This window comes from Hypanus sabinus, chromosome 22, assembly GCF_030144855.1.
Source record: "Hypanus sabinus isolate sHypSab1 chromosome 22, sHypSab1.hap1, whole genome shotgun sequence".
NCBI lineage: Eukaryota > Metazoa > Chordata > Chondrichthyes > Myliobatiformes > Dasyatidae > Hypanus > Hypanus sabinus.
In genome coordinates, this window is record NC_082727.1 from 60,543,341 (window position 1) to 60,562,335 (window position 18,995).

General features: G+C 39.2%; 1 protein-coding gene across 1 annotated transcript in view; it reads left to right on the forward strand.

Moving 5' to 3' along the window:
- The window catches only part of vwa2 (von Willebrand factor A domain containing 2), an 89,980-nt gene that overhangs the window by 19,527 nt on the left and 51,458 nt on the right, over window positions 1-18,995 (forward strand). The window contains exons 4-12 of the mRNA XM_059948006.1: window positions 21-154; window positions 1,390-1,499; window positions 2,246-2,440; window positions 4,113-4,246; window positions 6,054-6,186; window positions 8,293-8,348; window positions 9,629-9,736; window positions 13,114-13,692; window positions 16,385-16,936. Of these exons, the coding sequence (XP_059803989.1) occupies window positions 21-154; window positions 1,390-1,499; window positions 2,246-2,440; window positions 4,113-4,246; window positions 6,054-6,186; window positions 8,293-8,348; window positions 9,629-9,736; window positions 13,114-13,692; window positions 16,385-16,936 (2,001 nt within the window). The remainder of the gene's footprint in view (window positions 1-20; window positions 155-1,389; window positions 1,500-2,245; window positions 2,441-4,112; window positions 4,247-6,053; window positions 6,187-8,292; window positions 8,349-9,628; window positions 9,737-13,113; window positions 13,693-16,384; window positions 16,937-18,995) is intronic.

Sequence of the window (18,995 nt, forward strand, 5' to 3'; positions counted from 1 at the left end):
TCGAACTTCTTCTTTGGCAGTGATGCAGTGTTCTGCAGCCATCGATTTGCTGTTCCTGCTGGATGGGTCATACAGTATTGGCAAAGGAAGCTTCGAGAGATCCAAGCATGTCGCGTTCAAACTTTGTGATGCTCTTGATATCAATCCGGGCAGGGTAAGCTCAGTGTTGTTTTTTAATCATTTAGCACCAATCACACCAAAAGGTCCTTGCAAATGTCACAGATTCATATGAAGCCCTGTGGTAATCCTGGCTTGGATAGCTGGTAATTACACTCGTCCGTTATCACTTGTTCTAGATTTCATTACAGGAGCTGCATTAATCCATTCAATCATTGTCAATTTAGTGAAGTTTTCAGAATATGGGCTTCAATAGTTATGTAAAATAATATCAAATTTAATTGTATGGTAACTGATATGTGCATATACTGTATAGATTTTTTTTATTAAAGTAACATAATTGAGAAATGTAAATCTTTGACTCTGGATTATACGAACATTTTTTGAGATATATTTTGGAAAGTAATGAAGTACTCTATACAAGATAAAGAAATTAAAAATCTATTGATTTGCAGCTTCAGCAATGAACAATGAAAACTGATGAATAGTAGAAGTTAATTCATGTATGATATTACAGTAACTGTCAGAACATAATATTCCCTCTCAAACTTAAAAACACCATCCTTCAAAAATTCCTTTTCTAAACATTCCTGAACTGAAGTGTTTCACCACTTAAATACCTTGAAGTATAATATAGGCAAAAGAGAAGCAAATCTGTGTGGAATAAGCTTCTACAGATAGCTAAGTTAGGTTTTTTTTTGTTTCATTACCTCAACATGTAGATATTGTGGAGTTTTCTTCAAGTTTGCTGCACTGGCACCTGAATGAGAGGGTTGTGAGTTAAATAGTGCTCCTGAGTGCCTTGTTGTGTGCATTGGACTCTACAAGATGGATTGACAGCCAAATGTTAGATTGGCATGAGCCAAAGTGAGGATGATGGGAGAAGAAGAGATTCAGCTGAAAGTTAGAGGAAGTGTGGAGATTTCTATTCTGCATGTTGTGGAGGCAAATTAATGTTGCCTTTCCCTCATATCACCTGATTACCTACTCCCATCTCGCCCCTTTCTTTGACCTAGATATTATTATAGAGATGGAAATAGACAGCCTTATTAGTTGCAACAAACACAATTCATTTTCAATAGTCATGTTTCCAAAATACATAACATTCTCCCATTTCAATAAGTGCTTCTCACAAATTATTATTCACGATCATTCATGATTATAGTGACAGTTTTGATCTTTAAACTGTACAACTGCCATGCCCTTTAGAACACAATATGTATGGGAGAATATAGGCCAATGGAAAGGATAATCCTTGAATTTTCTCCACAGGTCAGAGTTGCAGCCATTCAGTACAGTTCAATGCCTAAAGTTGAATTTTATCTGAATTCCTACTTAACAAAAGAAGAAGTAAAAGAACAACTTAAGAAAATTGTATTTCGGTATGTTTTTTAATGTGTAATATCTTTAATGATTGCAAAAATGATTATTAGAGTGCAAACCATTTTACTATCAAGCTGTTATGTGTATTACTGACTGAAGATGGAATATATTTAAAATAGGTAACCCTTAGTGCAAATATAACACAAATTTTCTAAATAAATGTAAATGTATATTTAAGCCTGAATGAAGATTGTGGCAATCCACAGGGAAGGTTTCCTTTTACAAAGTAATGCTGCCACTTGTCCGAGGAATGTATGTCATCTGATTATTATTCCCTTTATTGGAAGTCAGGACCACGAGATAATTAGAATTGGTTCATTGGGAATAAGCCCATGTCACAGCCTGAAACTCTGCAGTCTTCTTAATTCCGTTCTAATACCTGGTAACAATGTTCAGAATTTTAATTAGGAGCGGATTTGTGACTGATTTCAAGCAGGGTGGGATTATTTTTCCTTGACCACATGTAGACACTTCAGAAATCCATTTTAACTATGTTTGGAATATTTCCCCATGGAGTAAAGGGAGTATTTAAAATGCTAGATAAGCTTCAGATTAATGGTTACTCACCCCAGCATGGCCAAATATATGTTACAATTAAATATTCAATACCATGTCCAAATTGTGTTTTATTAAAGCAACTCCAATTGTTACAAAATTATGAATAAATGTAGGCCTAAGTAGAACAAGATTATTCATGTGGTATTGACTATTAGGTTCATTAAATGTATTTGCTTTATTATCTCAGAGGTGGAAGTACACAGACTGTCCTGGCATTGAAATATGTACTTCAAAAAGGATTTATTGCTGCAAGAAATGCTTCCATTCCTCGAATTCTTATCATTCTTACTGATGGTAAATCTCAGGGCAATGTGGCGGAGGTAGCAGCTCAAGTGAAAGAAACTGGTATAACCGTGTTTGCTGTTGGAGTGAAGTTTCCAAGGTGAGGAGCTTTCTTTCAAAGATTTGCCAGGAATGATCATCCTGCAATGATATAATGCACAATTTTCTACAGGAAATTTGGCACCTGAGCTTTACAGTGCATTTTTAGGAAATTTATAGTTTATAAATTTTTTAGTGACATTAAGGTCAAAACCCTTTGCATTATGGGTTCACCTTTTACTTAAAGTATTGAGGTTCCCAAAAATGTTTATGCCATGGACCCCTACCATTAATCCAGGAGTCTGTGGACCCCAGGTTGGGAACCCCTGATTTAAAAAACCGCAGTGTGAAAATTAACATCTTGTTAGTTCCAAAGGAAGCACAACAAATTTCTATGTTGACGGTTGCTAGAGGAATATTGTACCTTGTCTCTCTGCTTCTCAGTTAGGCTGATAGTTAATTAAAAACACAAAATGCTGGCAGAACTCAGCAGGCCAGACAGCATCTATGGGAGGAGGTAGTGACAACGTTTCAGGCCGAAACCCTTCATCAGGAGTTCCCTGATAGTTAATTGTTGTTTTAATCTGTAACCGTCAGAGATTAAAATGCATTGTCTCAGGAGTCATTATTGAATCAATATGCATTCTTTCTCCTGTGAGAATCTTTCACAACATCTATAGATTTGGAAGTGAAGAAGCCAAGCTTCAAATTGAATTTTAATTTAGTAGGCAGAATTGTTCCAAGGTTGGATAATTAAACTATGAGTGAGCTTTATGTTACTGTTTTCCTCCTTGCATATCCAGACACAAGTCCTGGATGCTCTTTTGCCTTGATATTCAGCAGATGAGGCAACTCTGTGGAAAGAGATTTTAAATTTTATTTCAAAAATAGATAGTATTCATAATACAAAGAAATATATATATGTATATATACTCACAGACAAACATAACACTGTAGCCTGTCACATGATTCCTTAAGGTGATATCACTTTCATTGTCATAGGGGCTTCCTCACCCAAATCTGCCCCTTTGAAGGAGCTCAGACTTTGATCCCTCCACAGAGCCTTAGCATTGGCTGCACTGAGCTTGAGTGCATCCCTCAGTACGTACCCCTGCAGTTTGGATTGTGCCAATCACGCCGTGCAGGATGATTGGCAAACAATGCTTTTCACTTTGTTGATGATCTTGCAGCAGCATTTGTCTATTTTGATGTGGTCACCATGTGTCCCTATTGATCGGAGAGTCTTCTGAAATATAACTGCTGTGGATGAATTGAGACACAGAACCCTGCATCCTTCCCTACACCCTTTTAGCAAAGTCACAGACTGTAAGGAAATGGATGACTCTCTCTTCCCCACAACAGCCATCCCAAAGGCAGCATGCACTGGGGGTGTTATGCTGTCTGACCTGGAGGGCTCTGCTCACCACCAGCCAAACAAAGTCTTGATACCTGTTTGTCAAATTTGGCGATGGAACATTCTGCCTTTTGTTCAGGGAACAAATTCACAGAATCTATAATGTCTCTTATTTTATTTAGAGATACAGTACAGAACAGGCCCTTCTTGCCCAATAAGTTGAGCCACCCAGCAGCCCACCTATTTAACCCGAGGACAATTCACAACGACCAATTCATCTTTTGACTGTGGGTGGAAGCCGGAAAAAACACACGCGATGATCACATGTTGGCAATAAAATGTTAGTTGATTTTCATTGTAACTCTTTTTCTCTTCTCAGATGGGAGGAGTTGACTTTACTAGCTAGTGAACCTACAGACAGCCATGTGCTGTTTGCAGAGCACTTTGACGATGCCGTCAATGGTCTGTATACCACACTAACAAGCTCTGATGTCTGTTCTGCTATTCCACCAGGTAATACACAGAATTTTGTAGCAAAACTTCTAAATCTGGGTTGATAGATGTCGAGTTGCTCATCCATACAGTAAAGAATATCATTGCCCTGACTACAATAGAATACTGCACAATCTTTACAAATTCAAAATCTATTCCAGTTCTTTTTATGTTAACTGCCAATCTGAAAAGCCATGTTAAATCTCAGTGCACAACAAAGCAACTTCTCTTCTTCTCAAGTATGAGTTCAACCATCCAAAAACTTTTTTTTGTCTTTTACTATGTATTATGGAGAATCTTGTCTTTGTGTACCAGTTTGTGCATCTACAATTACCATCTCATCAATATTATGTTTTGAAGCATATTGCACCTGCTCATTAATGCAAATATCTAATCAACCAATGATGCAGCAGCAGCTTAATGAGACTAAACATGCAGACATGGTCAAGATGGTCAGTTGTTATTCAGACCAAATATCAAAATGGGGACGAAATGAGATTTAAGTGACTTTGATTGTTGGTGCCAGACAGGGTGGCTTGAATATCTCAGAAATTTTCTCCTGGGATTTTCTAGAGTTTACAGTGAATGGTGTGAAGAACAAAAACACACGTACACACATCCAGTGAGCAGCAGTTCTGTGGGTAAAAACACCTTGTTAATAAGAAAGGTCAGAGAAGAGTGGCCAGACTGTTTCAAGCTGACAGAAAGGCGACAGTAACTCAGATAACAACACATAAAATGTATGCAGAAGAGCATCTCTGCACTCACAGAGTATTGAAACTTCAAGTGGATGGGCCACTGCAACAGAAGATTACACCGGGTTCCATTCCTACACCTAATAAAGTGGCCACTGAGTAGATATAAAGTCAAAATGTGCCAATTTTTGTGGAAAAAACAAAAATAAATCACCTTTTTTTACCCACCTATTACCCACTCATTCTGAAATGTGAATGGTGAGGAGAATTGTTTATAGAAGTCCCACCTAAAGACAGGCAGATTTAAATCTTGGATTAAGGCTTAATCTGGCTAGTTAACCTTTCTGCCTGAAGCTAAACAAATGTAAGTGTGGCCCTTCACTTAAAGGACCCCAGCATAACTTGTAGGTAGGATAGGTCCAGATGAGACAAATACTTTTGGCTTATAAAGGACCACAAACAGCACAAATAACAGCCCCTCCCACCCCCAACCTTATCAAAGTCTTCTCACCCATTGCTGGGTTTCCATACTTTAAAAAGGAATACATTCTCATCTAAGAAAGTATTCATACAGTGCTGTGCAAAAGTCTAAAGCTCATATATATAGCTGGGGTGCCCAAGACTTCTGCACAGTGTCAACGTGGAACACAGAGTAAGTTTGTAAATCTGATGCGAGCAAAGGGTGTTGGGAATGGAGAGGATGGAACTCTGCGGGATTGGTGTGGGACAGGTGACAGAGAAGGAGTGCCGGGGTGGGGTGGGTGCCAGGGTGGTGGCATGGGTGCAGACACACCCAGCTCATTTGATCCCAAACAATTGGTTTGTTGATCATTACAAAATGCCTCTCCAGTGCTTCCTGCTTCCTCCCCCCTCCCTTCCCCTTTTCCCAACCATGATTTTCCCTCTCCCTGCTCCCTTCTCACTCTCAATTCACAATGGAGACTCAGATCAGAATTAGGATTATCGTCACTCACAAATGTCATGAAATTTGTTTTTTTTTGTGTGGCCACAGAACAGTGCAATCCAAAAGCTTAAAAGTGTGTGTGTGTGTGTGTGTGTGTGTGTGTGTGTACTTTTGCACATTACTGTAAATGATTACACGTGAGTAAAATATTGTAATTTGCTTCTTTCAGCTTGCAAACTTGAGACCCATGTCTGTCTACGTAAATCTCTAGAAACAGTGAAGGAATTCAAAGGGAATTTCATGTGCTGGAGGGGATCATATGCATATGGTGGACCTTTCTCAACACTATGTCCTTATTACAGGTTAGTAACTCTTGTTCTAAAACTTGGCCATGGAAAAAATAAAACACTGTGAAGCATTGTATGTGGATTGTCACCTGATCCAGCTGCAGTGTACTGCATTGTCCAGTTGCTTTAACCTTGATGAGTGAGAGGAGACTTTGAGTAAAATGACTGGAAAATAATTCAGTATTGAACTATCAATCAAATGTTGAAGTAGATAGATCATGGGAGGCACTCTAACTGGTGGAGGAAGACAGATAACAAGTTCTCACTGTCTCTTTAAGTACAGTATGTATGAAGATTGTGGTAAACATTGTAAGCAATGGAACTGCAGAATAGAGAATATCAGTGAACCTGTTAGCTTGATATCGGCTATAGAAAAATGCACAAAGTTCATTGTTTAAGATCAAATTAATAAGTTAAAAGTTCAAAGTACATTTATTATCAACATATGTATGCAATAAACAGCCTTGAGATGCGTCTCCTTACGGGCAGCCACAAAACAAAGAAACCCAATAGAACCCAATATTTGTCCCAATAGGACAAACTTCAAGGCAGAGTACAAAGTAAATGGCAGGATATTTGGTAGTGTGGAGGAGCAGAGGGATCTGGGGGTACATGTCCACAGATCCCTGAAAGTTGCCTCACAGGTAGATAGGGTAGTTAAGAAAGCTTATGGGGTGTTAGCTTTCATAAGTCGAGGGATAGAGTTTAAGAGACGCGATGTAATGATGCAGCTCTATAAAACTCTAATTAGGCCACACTTGGAGTACTGTGTCCAGTTCTGGTCGCCTCAGTATAGGAAGAATGTGGAAGCATTGGAAAGGGTACAGAGAAGCTTTACCAGGATGCTGCCTGGTTTAGAGAGTATGGATTATGATCAGAGATTAAGGGAGCTAGGGCTTTACTCTCTGGAGAGGAGGAGGATGAGAGGAGACTTGATAAAGGTGTACAAGACATTAAGAGGAATAGACAGAGTGGACAGCCAGCGCCTCTTCCCCAGGGCACCGCTGCTCAGTACAAGAGGACATTGCTTTAAGGTAAGGGGAGGGAAATTCAAGGGGGATATTAGAGGAAGGTTTTACGCTCAGAGAGTGGTTGGTGCGTGGAATGCACTGCCTGAGTCGGTGGTGGAGGCAGATACACTAGTGAAGTTTAAGAGACTACTAGACAGGTATATGGAGGAATTTAAGGTGGGGGGTTATATGGGAGGCAGGGTTTGAGGGTCGGCACAACATTGTGGGCCGAAGGGCCTGTAATGTGCTGTACTATTCTATGTTCTATGTTCTATTAACTCATTTAAAAAAGATCTTCAAACAACTGATGTGCAGAAAAAAAATACATCATGCAAACAATAAAGGTAAACAAATAACTTTCAGGACTGAAGTTCATGGAAGTTCGACGACAGCCTCAAAGTTAGTCATCACTACAGCCGTTCCAGGAGCCCATTAGTTACAAGCCTCAGCCTCAGTTCAATCAGAGATGAGTAAACCTTGCAGAACAGCAAGCTGAACACTGGCCCATCCCTTGCCTCTGGCCCCCACACACTCACCTCTTCTGTCCTTCACCTTTGGTCCAAACACCATGGCCTTTTTAATCCCTCGCCTCAGGCCCCAACACCCTGGCCTTTTCCATCCCTTGCCTCAGGCCCGACACTCTGACCTTCGGAGGTTCATGGGAGAATCATTATAGTTACTAGTGACTTGTTTGACATAGGTTCTATTTGATAATGTTAGAGTGTTTCTGGAGAAGTGACAAGCCCAAAGAATACTGTTAAGTTGTGTAGACATTTCCAAGAGACTTTAAGTAAAATAATCATGAGGGAGGCCTTTGCAAGCTTTCAAAAGGCCACCAAGAGATGTCTTTGGAAGAGAAAGATCATCAGAGAATGATCATTCTATCAGAATGATATTATATTTCCGTATGCCCGCACTACTCTGCTGTGGGACTTTGTTTGTTGCAAACTTCACACTATGAGTGAATTTAGATAATAATTGACTAAAAAGTAAATTTTTTGGGAAGTTTTGAAGTAGAAAGAATAAACTCTGGAAAGTATTCCATAATATTCCATATTCTTTGCATGGAAATATCTTGATAAGTTCTCACAGAAATTAATCTTTTTTGTAGTTGGAAGCGAGTTTATAAGACACATCTTGCTCGATGCTACAGAACTATGTGCCCAGGTATTTAATATTTAAAAAATACTTTCTCACATTTCATCCTATTCCAAAGACCAGTTTTGTTGTTTCAGTGGAGTACTTTCCTTCTTGATGAATTTAAGTGCAATGTTAAAGATGTCTGTGGTAAAATATTTTATTAAGTGCTAACGTTATTTTCTGTAACATTGTTTACTAAGGTTGAAAAGATTATTCTTGTTAATGTATTTCTCTGTGTGAGAGTCTGACATCAAATCAGTGTAAATAACCACAACTTCAAAATAAAACATAAAATGATGCACCCCAGTAATCGGGATCACAGACTGGAATTAGTGATCCATATCTGTGCCCTCAACTTTATTTATTTATTTGAGAGACAGCGCAGAATAGGCCCTCTGGCCCTTTGATCTGCACTGCCCAACATCTCCCGATTTAATCAAATCACAGGACAATTCAAAATGACCAATTAACTTATTAACCAGTACATCTTTGGACTGTGGGGTGAAACCAGAGAACCCAGAGAAATCCCAAACAACACACACAAACTGCTGGTGGAACACAGCAGGCCAGGCAGCATCTATAAGGGGACGTTTCGACGTTTCGGGCCGAGACCCTTCGTCGGGACTATCCCATACATTTCACAGAGAGGAAGTGCTGTCTTCTAACAATGACGCCGGAATTAAACTATGAACTACAATGCCCCGAGCTGTAATAACCTCTGCGCTTTGTGGCACCCAAATCTTTTGCAGTTGGCAAGTTGAATAACATTGCAATTCATAAGGGCTATGGTTTTTTTACCATATAAGGTATAATGCTTTAAAGTCTCAAAAACTAATTGCTTTTAACTAGAGTATCAAGCCGATCAAAAAGAATTGTTCAAGAAAAACCATATGGTGCAAGATCAAACACTTTGTGGTAATTCTTCAGATTGCTTGTTAAAGTCAGCATGAAATATCCAGCTTTCTAAATGAGATTGACAAGAATAATTTTAGAGTTATGTTTTAATCAATTCAGATATTTCTTTTCACAAGAATATTTTAGGTACAATTAATGAACAGCACTTAATTCAAGAAACGTGAATGTTGATTTAATTGCCAATATAATGTGTCTGTGATTGCAACTCAAGTATTATCTGGCTGACAAGAAATGCAAAAGTATTGCTATTCTTTATTTTATCAATCAATGCACATTTTGGTTATAATGAATGAAACAGTTATTTCTTCTGGATATTTATTAATCTCATATGTAACTTCCTTTTCAAAAAGTCTTTGAACATCCTATCAGTATTTTATGTACACCCTTTGCAGAACCATGTGATTCACAGCCCTGTCAGTACGGAGGCACGTGTGTCTCAGAGGACCTTGAAAAGTACCACTGTATCTGCCCTGCAGCATTTGGAGAAGATTTTAATTGCGGTAAACTGGTCTTACATTTTTTTGTTATTATTTTCCACAAATGTGTGTAAATTTGTTCATCTGATGTCTCTGTTCCATTAAACCATGCTTTGTTTGGTCTGAATAATACTTACAAATCTGTTTCCATTGGAGTGGTTCCTTGCAAATATTGTTTGAAAGAAAAAGAAATGAAGATTTAAAAAAAGCTGCAAATGCTTGAAATCTGAAACAAAAACTGAAAATTCAGTACTGCTGAAGTTGTGTGTTATTCCTCTCTGCACCTTGTGGCTCATCAGGTGCCAACCTTGCCATTTCATTAGCATTTGCCTGTTTTTTTTGAGGCCAAGTTGCTAGCTCAAAGCTCAATCCAGCACGGCTGGAAAGCATGTAAGGAACTGGCTGGATCTGAACCCGGGACCACTCACCTCAAAGTCTCTTGCGGACATCACTACACCATCAGCTGGTTTAATGTTGTGTAGTCTGACAGAAGATGTACAACAGATTAAAGGGAAAAAAAAGAAAAGAATCAATATTGAATTATCCAATTTTAGACAATTCACCCTTTCATTTTATTTATATTAAGAACTAGCCATTTTTGCCTGCTGTCTCTTTATTTACTTTTTGTATGCAGTCAGTCTATACACAATTAGCAACACATTTTCTCTGATCTTAGCTGCTCCTGAATTAGGACATTATTTCATCCTATCAGAGAAATTCTCAATGCTACATCAATTGCCTTTCCCTGCCCCCTTTGCTACCTCAAAGAGCTTGTTCTTTCTCTTTCTCGGATCAGATGAATAGTGCTGGACATGAATCATTGACTATCCCTCTTTCCGTAGGTGCTGACTGAGTTGTTGAGTTTGTCTGTTCCTTCAGTTTCTATTTTTGTTTGACCTAGTTCTGTGTAATCTCAAAATTGATCTACCATTGTTTGAATTAATGGCTGAGTGCTGAAACTCATGACGAAGATTGTACATTCCAACAAAATTTGTGTATCATTGAATATTGAAATTGCTGTACTTTAATTCATCCAGGAAAATTAGACTGTAAACTTCCTAATGCCTAAACTATTATTGAAACCAAATCAGGTTTATTATCACCGGCATACGTTTGAAGTTAACTTAGTGCTAGCAGTACAATGCAATACATGATAACATGGAAAAAATAAGTAAATCAATTACAGTAAGTATATATATGTGTATATTAAATAGTTAGATTAAAAATAGTGCAAAAACAGAAATACAAGAAAGAAAGTGAGGTAGTGTTCATAGGCTCAATATCATCTTGTTTTTCTTCACTTTAAAGGGGTACACCATACTCAAAGTTATTAAAACAGTTGCCATGATTATATTTGGTAAATGTGGTGACACAGCAGCAGCCTGGCACTCAATGTCAGTAAGACGAAAGAGCTGATTGTGGACTTCCAAAGGGATAAGATGAAGGAACACATACCAATCCTCATAGAGGGATCAGGAGTGGGGAGAGTGAGCAGTTTTAAGTTCCTGGGTGTCAAGTTCTCCGAGGACCTAACCTGGTCCCAACATATTAAGGCAGCTATAAAGAAGGCAAGACAGCAACTATACTTCATTAGTACTTTGAAGAGATTGGGTATGACAACAAAAACACAAAAACTTCTATAGATGTACCGTGGAGAGCATTCTAACAGGCTGCATCACTGTTTGGTATGGGGGTGGGGGACAACTGCACTGGACTAAGAAGTTGCAGAGGGTTGTAAATTTAGTCAGCTCCATCTTGGGTACTAGCCTACAAAGTGCTCAGGACATCTTCAAGGAGCGGTGACTCAGAAAGGCAGCGTTCATTATTAAGGATCTCCAGCACCCAGGGCATGCTTTTTTCTTACTGTTACTATCAAGTAGGAGGTACAGAAGCCTGAAGGCACACACTCAGCGATTCAGGAACAACTTCTTCCCATCTGCTATCCGATTCCTAAATGGATATTGAACCCTTGGACACTACCTCACTTTTTTAATATATAGTACTTACGTTTTTAAACATTTTTACAATCTAATTAAAATCTATCATATGCTGTAATTTATTTATTTATTATCATTTTATATTTTTCTTCTTCTATATTATGTATTGCATTGAACTGCTGCTGCTAAGTTAACAAATTTCATGACACATGCTGGTGATAATAAACCTGATTCTGATTATGTTTTAGTGTAATCGTACACTTTCTTTGTATTTATTTATGGTAATTCATTCCTTTAATTCATGTGTTTGTGTTGAATAGACTACATTACTGCAACATACATTTTACTGGCCTTTCAAATCAACCCATTAACAAGCTCCAACTCATTCAGAATGCCGCTGCTGGACCTGTAACCAAAACCAGGATAAAGGAACGTATTACTCCCGTACTAGCTATTCTGCCTTGGCTTCCTGTATATTTTAGAATTGATTACTTGAGACCACAGTGCATCACAGAATCCTTTTTGTTTTATAATCCTACTTGAGCTCTCAAGTCTTTTTCTGCCAGTTTCTTAAATTTAAATAATCTACCTCAAAAGATATTTGTTAAGTCAGCTTTTCTGAATGACCGTCCTAAACTGTAGAATTCAATATGTAAAACTATAAAGGATGCAGACTCAGTTGACACTTTTAAATGCCAGCTCAAAACCTATTTGTTTAACCTTGATCTCATTGTAAAGCACTTTGAGCTACACAATCTGTATGAAAAGAGTTCTATAAATAGTTGTTATTATTACTATTAATAACTAGATCTTGCCTAAATGTCTGCTGGCGATGTGTGGTCTGATGTCAAACTTTTAACACAGTCACAGCAGAATAGTCAGTTTGAAGTCGCATTCCTTGAAGGAATGAAGCTTTCTTTCAAAATACATATTTTCAGCTTTATGCCTTTCATTTGCTGATATTTTTGGCACTTAAAAGTCCATTTTGTTTCATTGGCTGAATACTAGTTGGTGAACAATAAAACTCTTTCATATTCCTTTATTTAATGTAATGAAAAGTTCAAGAAAACACAAGGAAATCCCATTTTAAAAGGACTGAAAGAAACAATTTAACACACTTGCATTAAAGGCGCAAGCACAGTATTATATTTGAGTTTGTGCCAGAGCAATGCTATCGATATTGCCTTTCCGTTGATGCATAATTCATTTTAGTATGAATTTTTAATATCAAAGTTCAAATTTATTATTGAGGCACGTATACCACAAACAACCTTGAGATTCGTCTTCCACAAAACAAAGAGACACAATAGAATCCATGAAAAGCCACACTTAACAAAGACTGGCAAATGTCCAGTCTTTTTACTGGAGAGAAAAATAATCCATTTAAATGACTGTCTGTAATTTTAGTTAAGCTTTGCCACTGTCGGTGTTTCTTGTTATTATATATTTTTAAAATTTTAACAGCTCCACAGCAAGGACTTGAATGCAGTGTGGATCTTCTGCTGCTAATTGATGGCTCAGCCAAGGCAACCCCTGAAGGATTCCTCCGGCACAAAGCCTTTGTAAAAAGATTTCTGCAGGTTGTGCTGACTGCGGACAGTCAAATTAACGTAGGTGTGGCACAGTACAGTGATGGAGTCCAAATGGAACTGCCTATGGGACTGCACCAGGATGTATCAGATGTTGCTCGTAAGATTGAACTGATGCGTTTCAAAGGAGGCAGCACAAAGACTGGGACGGCTTTAGAATACCTCACCCAGATTGGATTTAAAACCAGATCGACAGTTCCACATGTTCATGAGGACCGTCCGCACGTTTTAATTCTACTAACAAACTCAAAAGCAGACGATTCCATAGCTGAATCAGCCAAATATGCCAGAGAGCGAGAGGTCTTCCTCCTTGCAGTTGGAAGCCACAGTCTTCAGTCAGAGTTGGTTGCAATTACAGGAAATCCCCAGCGTACAGTCACATATTCAAATCCTCAACATTTCTTCAATCAGATCCCTGAACTAAGAACAAAAATCTGCAACATTTACAATCAAGGTATAAACACTTTCCTAAACTGTCCCTCATCTGGCTGAGCTGATAGCACTATGGTAAGATTGAAGACATGACATTATAACTGGTGTCATTGCATTACATACCATGCAGTGTTTAAAAGGATGAGTGGGGATCTCACTGAAACTTACCAAATATTAAAAGACCTGTAGCCCAATGACATTGTTTGCCTACCCAGTCAGTCACGGAACCAGGAAAGCTAATAAGAGAGGACAAGGGATTTTTATTATAAATAAAGAAAAGTATACAAATGACAGGGAAGAGATTTATCCTCTGTTAAATGTGATGAAAGTGGAATGTTTTAATGTATTCCATTAAGTGACTGAATTTTGGAAGCAAAGTAACAGAACCTTCTAGCCAGCCTCCTCGGCCTCCCCTCCCCAACCTTTGTCTTTCCCTTTCCAGTTCACTCGTGAAACATTGACCGTTCCTTCATTTCTGTAGATGCTTCCTGACCTGCTGAGTTCCTCCAGCATTTTGTGTGTTGCTTTGGATTTCCAGCATCTACAGACTTTCAAGTGTCAGCACTGTAGGTTTTAATCAAGACTGAGGAACTATTTGTACTCTATTACAAATCAATTGTGCATTCACTTTATAGAGAGTAAAAGCTGAAAATGTGGAATACTGCAAGATCATCACAAATCACCTCAGCACTACATATAAAGTATTACTTTCTGATTTGGATCTCTTAGGCTGTCTGTCAGACAAAATATTCTGCATGTTTAGTCTGACAGACACTCTTTTATCACATCCACATTACAAGAAAATGCAAGGAATGCATTCACGGTGCTGGTTAATAACTTTACTGTTCTATGTTCTAACATTACAAACATCCTGGGAGAGGTGCCAATATGTTCTAATTTGTGAGCTGAACAGTAACTCCACAAAACTTACTTCTTAAAATACTATAATTGATTCGTCTACTTTTGCCAAAGTTCTCTTCATCTTCAGGAATATGTTTTTCCCTAATACCTTGTGCTGTCAGGAATGCTGTGTGCCAACCCCACAGTGTCACCTTCACACCAACAGTATCTGTGTGCCTCTTATTCACTTAGCCTACTCATCCCTCCACAACATTTTGCTGCCCTAAACATACTTTTGTAATTTATTACAATCAGACTAAGGGATCTAGTGTATTTCCTATTACTTTTAATCGTCAACCTGCAGTTTCTGACCTTGGCACTTGTCCTCCACTACGTGTTGATGTTTAGTAGGAGCCATGCTTATCTTCATTCTTCAAACCACTTTATGCTTTAGGAGTGAGTTTCTGAATCCAAAGGTCATTCTCTTTGGATGTTGTGATACATATCTGAATAAATATCATGGTCATCTTCCTGCTCCAGAATACTTCCTTTCCTTCTTCTAGAATTGTTTCTCCTTCTCTCTTTTCTTTAACCCCCAAACTTAGTTTCAGATACTGTACTTTGACCTCCTTAACCCTCTGTTTGCCCCTTCATGTCTGAAATCATTATGTCTGAAATATCTGAAATCTTCAGAATTAACTCTTTCTATGCTTTTCCCATTTATGATTGTAAAACTTGTGGAATACTCGATAACATGTATCTTGCCTTACCGAGTCAAGTCATCAAGTCAAGTTTATTGTCACTTGTATTGTCACAAGTACAAGTACAATGAAAAACTTGCTTGTAACACAGCTGTTGTCCTGTTGAATAGTACTGGTTTCCCATCATCACATGCCTTTTTATACCTGCAGTTTTCCCTGGCCCTGCATCGTAGAACAGAGAACACCATAGCACAGTGCAGGCTCTTTAGCCTAAGGTAGTGTGCACACCTTTTAACCCACTCTAGAGTCAAGCTATCCCTTCCCTCCCCCATAACCCTCTATTTTTCTTTCAGCCACATGTGCCTATCTAAAATATCTCTAATGTAAATGCCTCTAGCACCACCCCTTGGCAACATGTTCCATGCATCTGTGTAAAAAATGTAGCTCTGACACTCCCCGCCCCCGTACTTTCCTCCAATCACCTTAAAATTATGTCACCTCTTACTAGCCATTTCTGCCCGGGAAAAAGAGTATCTGCCAATCCACTTTAGCTATGTCTCTTATCATATTCCTCTCATCTTCCTTCACTTCAAAGTCAATAACCCTAACTTGCTCAACCTGTCCTCAAAAGGCATGATCTCTAATCCAGGCAGCATTCTGGTAAATCTCCTTTGCACCCTTTCCAAAGCTTCCACATCCTTTCCTAAATCTTCATGTTTGTGGTCTTTGGATTTATATGCGTAGACTTGCTTCTAATTCTCTGCAATTTTCAACCTATCGCTTGGAATTTGTACTCGAGAACACTCTATTACTTTTAAAAATCCTTGTAAGTGTGGTCTATGCACACCATTAACATTCTGTTAAGCTGATTGGTGGCAAGTATAGGTGGGATATCAGGATGGATTTCCTTTTACTCAGAGTGGTAGGGGTTCGGAATGAGCAGTCAGGAGTAGTGCTAGAGGCAGAAACATTAGGGACATTTAAGAGTCTCCTAGATAGGAACATGGCTGAAAGAAAAATGTAAGGCCATGTGGAAGGGAAGGGTTAGATTGAACTTGGAGTAGGTTGAAAGGTTGGGGAACATGGTGAACCAAAGGGTTTGTACTGTACTGTTCCATGAACTATTACATTACTGGGAATTTCTAATTCTGTGCCAACTCTCTTTCTGTGCAGGATGCTTATCCCAGCCTTTAGATCTCGTGTTTGCTTTGGATGCATCATCTGGAGTTGGAAAGGACAACTTTGATAAAGTGAAAGATTTTACGAAGGCTGTCACCATGCATTTTGAAATAAACCGTGACATTACTCAGGTTGGCCTCGTGATTTATGGCAGCAGTTCGAGAACAATTTTTGGCCTTGATGCGTTTGATTCAGGCATTAACCTCCAGAAGGCCATTGACTTAGCTCCTTATTTGGGCGGAACTGCTTCCACTGGCAGCGTCCTCCTTCACATTTACGATGATGTGATGACTGTCCGACAAGGTACTCGGCCTGGTGTGAATAAAGTAGTGGTGGTCCTAACAGATGGAGCAAGCACCGATGATGCAGCAGTTCCTGCACAGACTCTGAGGAACAACGGCATCACTGTCTTTGCTGCAGGTATCGGTGATGTGCAGAAGGAATCATTGCGAAGGATCGCTGGCTCTGCCAATTACATGATAACTGTGCCATCCTTTGAGGATTTGAAATATTTTGACGAAATCATTGCTCACAGGATTTGTGAAGGTAATTAGATGCATCTTGCCAAAAGAATTTCCATAATGTCTTTTTTTAATTATTCTGTCAGATATTTAATTCATGGTTGTTAATTAAAGTAAATCAAATGCCTAGAGAGTAGTTTACCTTGAGAATTTGATTGTGACTTGCAGTAGAGTAAATCTGTAACAAGGATCTGATTTGATCCCAAACTGACTAGATTGGTACACTGCCAGGACCACTACGTGTAGGTTTTGAGGTGTATATGAGGAGATTTGAGTGGTGGTCTGGAGATACGTCTCTAACAAAGGAGGTGTAAGGTGCACCTTCCTTCTCTAGCCTGTAGGTCGCCCTTGGGCAAGGTGTAGCACCTGCTGAGCCCCCTGATCCAGGTCACGTGAGGCCATGGGAGCAGGTGGTGGATGGCTGTGTGAGCCCCTGGTGCAGATCACAAGTCCTGGTCATGCGACCACTGATGCCAGGCAGACAATCTCTGAAGAGTATTGATAATGGCTGGGGTCACCCGTCTTGTAAAGTCACTGCCCAGAAGAAAGCAATGGCAAACCAATTCTGTAGAAAAATTTGCCAAGAGCTGTCATAGTCATGGAAAGACCATCATCGTCCACGTCATAGGACACGGCATATAACAAATTAAGAGTATAGGAGATAGAGTGGTGATTGTAGAAATGTATTTAAGAGGTGAGTACAGGGTGAAAGCACACCTTGTTTTCGAGGGGAGTGGATGTTAAAACAGAAAGTATACAGGTAGATTGAAGACCGAAGGCAAGAGATTTACAAGGGATGTCGAGGCAGCTTCTTCATGCAAAGGGTAGTGCGTATTTGATGTGAGCCCCCAGAAACAGTAGTTGAGGTGGGCACATTTGGAACATTCAATACCATCCAGGGAAGTACATGGATACTAGAAGTTAATTTATTTATTGAGTTACCGTGTGGAGCAAATCCTTCTGGCCCTTCAAGCCATGCCACCCAGCTACCTTTGATTTAACCCTAGCCTAATCATAGGACAATGTACAATGACCAATTAACCGATAAAACGGTATGCCATTGGAATGTGAGAAGAAAATGGAGCACACATTTCACGGGGTGGACATACAAACTCCTTACCGAGGACACTGGGATTGAAGTCTGAACTCCAAAGTCCTGAGCTGCAGTAGCGTTGTGCTAACCGCTACACTATGGGCCAAACACAGACAGATGGGACTAGCCCAGTGGGCTGGAGGGCCTGTTTGCGTGTTGACTCTATGACTATGACGACGACCAGAGTGTGAAGAAACTTCTTCCTATGGCAAGTCTCCGGCTGGAAGCATTAGGTGAGGAGAAATATCCACTAATGCTAACTGGCAGAGCATATACTTCAATAATAGCAACTCGGAAAGATACTGGAAAGTACCATGCACCCGCTAGAGTCTATCCCAGTAAGTTCAAAGTTCAAAATAAATTTATTATCAGAGTACATACATGTCACTACACACAACTTTGAGATTATTTTTCTGCAGACATACTTAACAAATCTACAGAACAGTAAGAAGTCCATGCCCTTCAGAGTTCAGGGAAAGCTTGCATTTTTATATGTTACTTTCATTTTTAAAGAGCTAAATTTAAAGCCATAAGGCATCGGGGCAGAATGAGGTCATGAAGCCCATTGAATCTGCTCTACCATTCCATCATGGCTGATAAATTATCCCTCTCAACCCCATTCTCTTGTTTTCTCTCCATAACCTTTGATGCTCTGACTAATCATGAACCTACCAACTTCCACCTTAAATATACCCAATGATTTGGCCTCAAAAGCCGACCATGGTCCATAGATTCACCACTCTCTGGCTAAAGAAATTCCTTCTCATCTCTGATCTGAATGGACAGCCCTTCATTTTGAGGCTGTGTCCTCTCGTTCTAGGCTCACCTACTACAAGAAGCATCCTTATCAGATCCACTCACAAAGAACTGAATTAATTGTATTTATTTAAATCTTACGTCTGTCTCACAACATGAGGGAGTAATAACCTTTGCGTTGTGACTCCGTTGCAATGTACAGATGTGAATTTTAACGGCTTGTAGAAAGAAGCTG